The following is an 8,500-nucleotide window of genomic DNA, read 5'->3' as shown; positions in this document are numbered from 1 at the left end:
GCACAGAGGTGAACCGAATGCCCCTGAACTTGGGAGGGCGCCGGGCGAATTGAATCGCGGAGCCGAGTCTGATGGTTCTCAGGAGCCAGCGAGACGGCCTGGGGAGCGCTAACCAGGCCCCCAGCGACCGAACTAGCGGGACCAGGGAAACCACCGACGTACCCGCAGTGGGGCAGCGAAGTGGAACACAGGGACCCAACCCGGGAGGCCGTGCGTCCCAGGGTGGGGTCTGAGTGCGCGGCACGCCACTTACCTGGCTCCACAGCTGGGCAGGGGGCTTGTGAGGAGGCATAGCGGCCCTGAACCAGACCCTGCTGCCCATAGGCGAAAGGAGAGGGGGACAGCCGTGTAGAGACTGGGTCCCGTGCACCGCCATCCTCGCCCTCTTGGGACCCGGAGGCAAAGGAAACTGCTCTTTTACTGAAGTTATACTGCTGGGTAGCCAGTGGCGGAACAAAAACAAACGGGAACAAAAAATTCTTCACCCGGCCCTCCTCCGGGGGAAGGATTGGTGCGGTCACCATCTCCTGAAGAGCAGGATCCAAGTGCTCTGGGTCGACCGTCTCAGGGACGCCGCCTGCTCTGGCGCTTCACGGGCTTGGCAGGGGCGGAGGCGGGCTGCGCCGGTTTCCTGCGGCCAGCTCCACGCTGTGGCCTTTGTGAAGGAGGGCGCCCTCGGCGACGAACAGACAGAGGGGTTGCAGCCGGCGGTGGGGTGCAGACAGCAGCAGACAGCCGGGGCAGGATGTGTCGAAACGCCTCCGTCTGCTTCTGCGCGGTGGAGAACTGTTGGGCAAAGCCCTCCACCGCTTCGCCGAATAGGCCGGCCGGGCAGATTGGGGAGTCCAGGAAGCAATGCTTGTCGGCCTCCCTCATATCCACCAAGGTCAGCCATAGGTTACGCTCCTGGACCACCAATGTGGACATCGTCTGACCCAGGGCCCGCGCCGTGACTTTCGTCGCCCTAAGCGCGAGGTCCGTCGCGTGGCGAAACATGCACGCCAACTGTCATTGGCTTGTTTAGTTAACACTCGAAGGTGATTGCACTCTCGGGCGAGATCCCAATTTGTCAGTCACGACTGACGTAACGTAGAATGTGACTGACTGAAAGGGAACTCACTCCTCCTCTGCGAATAGATCGCCATCCGAATCCATGAGTTTTATCACTGAGGTGATATGTAAATTTATTATTACAGACGTCCACATGAGAAACAATTAGGAAAAGCAGATTGCATTTGAATGCTTTTGTTAGCCTATCCAGTTGAACCCACTAGATGCGCCGCTGCTACGTTGTTCATTCATATATTGCGGAAAACGAGAGCATCAGTGTGGAGAAGATGTTGTTTACGGCAAAACTGAAACCAAGCCATTCACACAGAACGCATATTTATCACATTTTCTAGAGGGACATCTATCAGTGTTGCACTCGCATCTCGCAGGGAGCGGCATGTTTAGAAAGCCATGTAAAATTAATGCAAGTTCAACTTTTAAAAACATGTCTAAAGACGTTATGGCGTTTTTTCCCCATCCCACTGTATCTCATGTTTTTAAATGAAGAAAGTAGCCTACTCTTTGTGATTGGTTTTCGGTCCTTTGTATTAAACTATACATACATGCATGGTGCTGTTTTTTTTCAAATTGTTTAAGCAACTTTATTAATTATATATGGTTTATAAACATTATTTTAAACATTATGCACTTTTTTTCAAAGATAGTCGGATTTTTTCCCTCCTAACTGAAATCATGCCTTTTAAATTCGAATATAATTCGAATTTTGATAATATTTAAGAAGAAAATTCTAATTTAGTTTGTCAGTCATTTTGACAGCCCTACAAAGCAAAGCGCAGTTTGATCGGCCCGCTACCGCAGCTGAACTGGACGAGTCAGACCTGTCTGTTATTGGCTGAAGCGCAGGGCTCCACCCCAGAAGTTTGAAAAGTGCCCGTCAAATGCCGGCTCGCTCCGTTTCTCCATCGGCGCCTTCTTTGTCCATTTTCTTTTGTACTTTGTACTTTTGGTGAAAAATAAATATAGCGAAGTTGAATACTTTAGTTTTATTCTACTCAAGTAAAAGTAAAAGTACCACAATTTAATTATACTCAAGAAAGTAGAAACGTTTTTAAAATGTACTCAAGTACTGTAACGAAAGTATTTGTAATTAGTTACTTTCCACCTCTACTTAAAATCCACTCATTTGCACGATGCATGAAGCCTATGCAACCTAAGTTTGCTGCAGTTTTTAAAGTCAAAGCGTGTCATTTTTTGGATGTTAAAATACATTCTCCAGTTTGATGTACAGAAATAACTTTAAATAAGCAATTTCAGGTTAAATTGTCTTTATTTTTGCAATTCCATGTGCTGCCATTAGTGGCGCCAGAATTACCTTTCCACCAGCTTATAACATATTTTAGGGAACTACATGGAAACTTGTAATGTTAATTTGTTAGCATTTGTACTTGGCAAGCTAGCTTTTGCTTTGTATTATTTGTGTTATACATATTCTACTCTTTCTTCCAATAAATGAAGAAAAAATAGCTAAATTAATTTGCATAAGAAAAACTAACCAAGGCATATTGCAGTCAGGACTCTTAGAATGTGCTGAGTAAACACAGTCCTGGCCTCCATTCAACTGTTAGCCAGATATGTGCAAATAGTACAAAAAAATGGCAAATCTGTTACCAAGATACTGATACAAACCCACAACAATGGCATCATAGGGAATTGAGCTCTTTAGCTATTTGCCAACAAAAACGAAAGGCATTATAGCACAGCAGAAAATGACATGTCTCATTCATCATTGCCAGAGCTCCGATTCGCTTTTAGCCGTAGGCTGCTGGAATCCTGATGGCTAGTTTAGACATGTTGATTTTCACACATCTTCAGCACATGGTTTCAGGCCATTGCAAAGTCCTGACGAAGCACATTTAGAGGATGGGATCTACAAGCATGATCAATGACTCATTGTGCTCGTGCACATAGGAGTCATGCTATCAGACGTGCTGGTATTCATCCATGAGGACCTGTGTTTGGATCATTCGCCTAGAGACTAGAGCAGAAATCCTGCTGAAAAAGCTGGTCTCCCAGCCAGGTCAGACTGAACTAGTTTGCTGGTTTTAGAGTGGTTTTGGCCATTGTACCCTTCCCAGTTAATCCACAATATTACAGACTAGAGATCAGTCAATATTGGCTTTTTAATCATATCTGATATGTGGAACCATTCTTTAATATTTTTATTCATGTATTTTATTTTATACAATAACTACATTATCCTTATACTACATTTTGTAATATATGCATTATAAATATTTTATGAATATTTATTATTATTAATACTGTTATTGTTGTTGCCATTATATTTATACAAAGCAGTTTTGTACACTACCATTGAAAAGGTCAGTAAGATTTTTTAAAAAATTTTTATTTTTGGATAGGATTCGTTACCAATAAGGCTATTGGCTCAGACCAATCCTAGATTTGGAAAGAAGTTTCTTATGCTCACCAAGGCTGCATTTATTTGATAAAAACAGTAATATTGTGAAATATTATTGTAATTTAAAACAACTGCATTCTATGGTAATACATTTTAAAATGTAATTTATTTCTGTGACGGCAAAGCTGAATTTTCAGCAGAATTTTCCAGTTACCATGATCCTTCAGAAATCATTCTGTTGATTTGGAGCTCAATAAAAATGTCTTAATGTTATTAGTTGAAAGTTGAAAGCAATTGTGCTGGTTTTTTTTCATCATCTCTGACTCTGATGAATAGAAAGTTAAAAAGAACAATTATCCTTATACTACATTTTGTAATATATGCATTATAACTATTTTATGAATATTTATCATTATTAATACTGTTATTGTTGTTGCCATTATATTTATACAAAGCAGTTTTGTACACTACCATTGAAAAGGTCAGTAAGATTTTTAAAAAATTTTTATTTTTGGATAGGATTCGTTACCAATAAGGCTATTGGCTCAGACCAATCCTAGATTTGGAAAGAAGTTTCTTATGCTCACCAAGGCTGCATTTATTTGATAAAAACAGTAATATTGTGAAATATTATTGTAATTTAAAACAACTGCATTCTATGGTAATACATTTTAAAATGTAATTTATTTCTGTGACGGCAAAGCTGAATTTTCAGCAGCCATTACTCCAGTTACCATGATCCTTCAGAAATCATTCTGTTGATTTGGAGCTCAATAAAAATGTCTTAATGTTATTAGTTGAAAGTTGAAAGCAATTGTGCTGGTTTTTTTTCATCATCTCTGACTCTGATGAATAGAAAGTTAAAAAGAACATGATTTATTTTAAAGGAATTTTTATAGCACTGTCTTTACTGTCAATTTGGATCAATTTAATGCAGAACATTGCATATTCTTGCTGAATAAAAGTATTAACTTCTTTCAAATACACAATCATACTTAACCCCAACTTTTAAATGGTAGTGTACACAGCCAATTTACAGGCTTAAGTGACTTTTCCAGACCATGAAACCACGTCAAACAAACTACACTTAAAAAAATTAAAAAAATAATATATATATATATTAGAATATTGGTGATAAAGGCTAAAGGATAAAGAATAAAGGCTCAGTGGCAATCATCAAGACCTGAATTTGTTCCTCATATTCTTTTTTAGTGGCTTTATTTAATGAATATTCCACATATAGTATGTATCACCACATGGATTTCTTGAAATAAACTTGATAAACATTATAGTAGCTCCTAATACTGGCAACTATTTTTATGTTATTTCCTCTCCATTTCACTTGGTTCTTGGTAAGTCTTAATTTTAAATACTAGAAACCTAAAAATAATTACTGAATGACTTCTATTCGACACAAATTGTGCATGAGATTGTGGACTATAGTGAATTACAAGCAGCTGGCTGATAAATGGAGTGAATTTTGCTTATAAAAGCATTTATGTTTTTTATCAAACATTTAAATCTTTTGTTTGCAAAAGACTTTGGGATTGACAACTTGCAAACAAAAGCTATCTCTCTCTCTCTCTATCTCTCTATCTCTCTCTTTCTCTCCCCGTGTTGCTTACTCTTCTGAGATATGTCAGATAGCATTCCTCAGGCTTTTGTTTCACGCACTGAAGCCACCAACAACAATCTGATCTCTCTGGCACGGATGTTTACAGCGCTCCGCTCCTGTGCTTTGGCCAGTGCGCTTTTCTTCTGCTTCCTGTCTGTCAGGGTGGAGGGAACAACCACCACTCACAGCAATCCTGATTACAATGCATGAGGGCACACAGTACACGGTATGGATATGAGCGGCAGTCTAATGGAGCGCCACAGAATAAAATCCGATGGGGGTTTGAACCCTGGCAGGGGCGAAGAAGAGAGCTTTTTGTCTGCGCCGACCCAGTTGAGTGATACTTGCTCCCTGATGCAAAAAACACACGACATTGAAAGCGAGGCGGTTTAAAGCCTTCATTGTCTGTGTCGGCAGGGACCGATATTGTATTTCAATAGAGCTCTGAGTCCAAGCCACACAGAGTTCAGAAAGGAGAAAGAGCCTTTCTCGATCCGCGTGGCTGATAGTGCCTACAACTGCGCCCATTTGCACTCTTTCTGTCTTTCCTTCTTCTTCTGGCCCTTCTCACTCCCTCTTTCTTACTCCCTTTTCGCTCACAAAAGTCCAGACAGAGCCTCCAAATCTTACCCCAACTTTCCTGAGGCCCAATGGTGTTTTTCTTGGGATATGTGAGGGCTGAAAACTTGAAGGCCAATCTTTCTCCAAGTACATGTTTTCTTTCCATAATCACTGGTTTCTAATAAGACTAGATAAATGTACACATTGGGTAGAAAAGGTTCATATCAGAATCTTAACTCATTATTTTGTGAACCAGAGTGTGTTTTTGTGCATGTGCTAGAAGAGAAGGCTGTAATTGCTGGAATGATAACGCAAACACTATAGATTGTATACCATCTCGTTGCGAACATCTAGAGTCAGCAGTGCTCTAGGCCAAATGGTCCTTCCAGCAATTACAACATCAATTCATACGCTAACCCTGTGGACGCACCCCACGCTGTTTCTACAACACCCCCACCAACTAACAAGAGAACTAACAACTTAACAAACCAGCCAACTCACCACACCTCAGCCAAGATCCGAATCAAAGTATGTTTAAACCCACTTCATCATTGCAAGTGAAACCTGCAAGAAACAGCTCTGCCAAGAATCCATTTATACAACTCTTCGTTTCCAGGTTTTAGTGGTTTGATGTTTCACAACAGTGAAATTGCTATTTGAACAATCTAAAATAGTGCTCACATGGAGTCCTCACCATCCATTTTGTCAAACAACATTTTTGCTGGTCTGTGTTTAAGGCTGCGTGGAAATACTGAAGGAAACAACTGCTAAAGTTACAATATAGCTTGTGAAGCAACAAACTAATGACAATTTAAAATGGTTCAAATTTAGTCAAGCCACCCATTAATAAAATACAATAAAAATTGTTTTAAAGCAAATAAAAACTATACTGTAAAAAAACTACATTTAGAACCAAATCTTGTATAACTAAATATGAATTAAGCACATTTAGGTAAAAAAAAAAAGGTATAGTATAGGTATCACTGTTTCCATAAAATACTAAGCAGACAACTGTTTTCAACATTGATTATAATAAAAATGTTTCTTGTGCACTAAATCAGCATATATTTGAATTATTTCTGAAGGATCATGTGACAATGAAGACTAGACTAATGCCTGCTTTGCCATCACAGGAACAACTGTATTACTGTTTTATTATTTAAATAAATTAATATAAATAAATGCACAAGAGACTGTATACTGAAACATATCTTTATAATTATGTTTTGGTGTTTTTTCTGATTCACATTTTTATTAACTTTGCGGTCATGCTACTATTCTTGACTATGCATCCACCTCATGTTCTAATGCTTCATTGTGAGCTACTGAATGCACATAAAAGGCACATAAGGACTCTTTGCTGCATTAGAGGTGCTGGTAAAGGTCTAGTAGTGAATGAATCGCACCTCTGCTGGTTTGTCTCTGTGTCCTTGTGCATTGCCTCTTCGTAGGTTTACGATGTGCACCTCCTGAGGGAGGCTGGTGGTTCCTCGGCTAGCGCAGCCTGATAGGGCAGTGAAACTCTTTAACATGGCCTGAACCGGGTGACCCACCCCAACTGGCAAAGGTTCACAAGGGCTCCGAGACAATGGACCTGCATATAATACAAAACATGGCATGAACATCATAAATAAACACATTCTACCTCATTATTCTGCATAAAGATAGCATTTCAGTGTTTAAATCATATCACTGGAATGTATACAGGCTTTTACAAAGAACTCTGTGAAGTCATTTCAAATCCATGCCACAAGAATGTAAGAACTCAAAGCATCCCATATGACTATGTGCAAGCCAGTTATGATAAAAACCTTTAGCAAAAATTCTGCACAATTAAAAAAAATGAAACCAGTGTTTATGTATTGCAGTTCTGTCATTGATAAATGATAAGGGTCAGCTACACTCTAAAAATGCTGGGTTGTTTCAATGGGTCAACTATGGACTAACCCAACTGTTGGGTTAAATTTTGGTAAAATTTTTAAAGTAACTTTTTAACCCAACAGTTGGGTTAGTCCATATTTGACCCAAAATTGGGTTGAAACAAGCCAGCATTTTTTAGAGTGTATTAAGAAACCATCTAAAAAGCCAAAACAGATAATAAATGAACTAGAGAAAATTGTGTTTTAGTTACATATATACTATGTTTGTGTGTGTGTGTGTGTGTGTGTGCTACGGCTGCACGATATCGTAACTTTTTAACCCAACAGTTGGGTTAGTCCATATTTGACCCAAAATTGGGTTGAAACAAGCCAGCATTTTTTAGAGTGTATTAAGAAACCATCTAAAAAGCCAAAACAGATAATAAATGAACTAGAGAAAATTGTGTTTTAGTTACATATATACTATGTTTGTGTGTGTGTGTGTGTGTGTGTGTGTGCGCTACGGCTGCACGATATTGGAAAAAACTCGCATTGCGATATTTTATTTTTCTGCAATATATTTAGAGATATGAAAAAAAACACCACATGACTTGAATAGTTTATTTGGGGGAAAAAATAATCAATGATTGGGGTGATTTTGTAGGCGAGTAAATCAGCATAGGAAATAAACAAATTACAAGCATAGATAAATAACAGAACAACGACACAAATGAAATAAGCAGTGCTTTTTATTTTTCAGGTAAATCTAACAGTATTCGGGTACAGAAATTGAATAATCAAATGTAAAATAACACTGCATAGTCTTCACTGTATAAATTAAATCTAATAAATCTGTGTTAAAGCTCCAAAAGTGATTTTACTTTGTTTTGTTGTTTGATTAACATTCATAACACAGAAAGCCTCAGGAACATTAAACTGCTGTAAACCAATATACTATTACACATCCATTTTCTTTCTCAATTGTTTCCCTTTACCTAAGCCATAAGCAACTGCGTTTACAAGGATACTTGCAGA

At 39.0% G+C, this 8,500-nt stretch overlaps 1 protein-coding gene across 2 annotated transcripts in view; it reads right to left on the bottom strand.

Annotated features, from left to right (window-relative positions):
* Positions 1-8,500, bottom strand: part of LOC107555391 (transforming growth factor beta receptor type 3-like) — a 140,008-nt gene that overhangs the window by 73,976 nt on the left and 57,532 nt on the right. For both annotated transcript variants that reach the window (XM_016238169.1, XM_016238168.1), the window contains exon 3: positions 7,013-7,200. In XM_016238169.1, coding sequence (XP_016093655.1) covers positions 7,013-7,200 — 188 coding nt within the window. The remainder of the gene's footprint in view (positions 1-7,012; positions 7,201-8,500) is intronic.

This window comes from Sinocyclocheilus grahami, unplaced genomic scaffold (assembly GCF_001515645.1).
Source record: "Sinocyclocheilus grahami isolate Dianchi unplaced genomic scaffold, SAMN03320097.WGS_v1.1 scaffold533.1, whole genome shotgun sequence".
Classification (NCBI taxonomy): domain Eukaryota; kingdom Metazoa; phylum Chordata; class Actinopteri; order Cypriniformes; family Cyprinidae; genus Sinocyclocheilus; species Sinocyclocheilus grahami.
The sequence above is the reverse complement of the archived record's forward strand: the minus strand, read 5'-3'. Positions and strand labels throughout refer to the sequence as shown.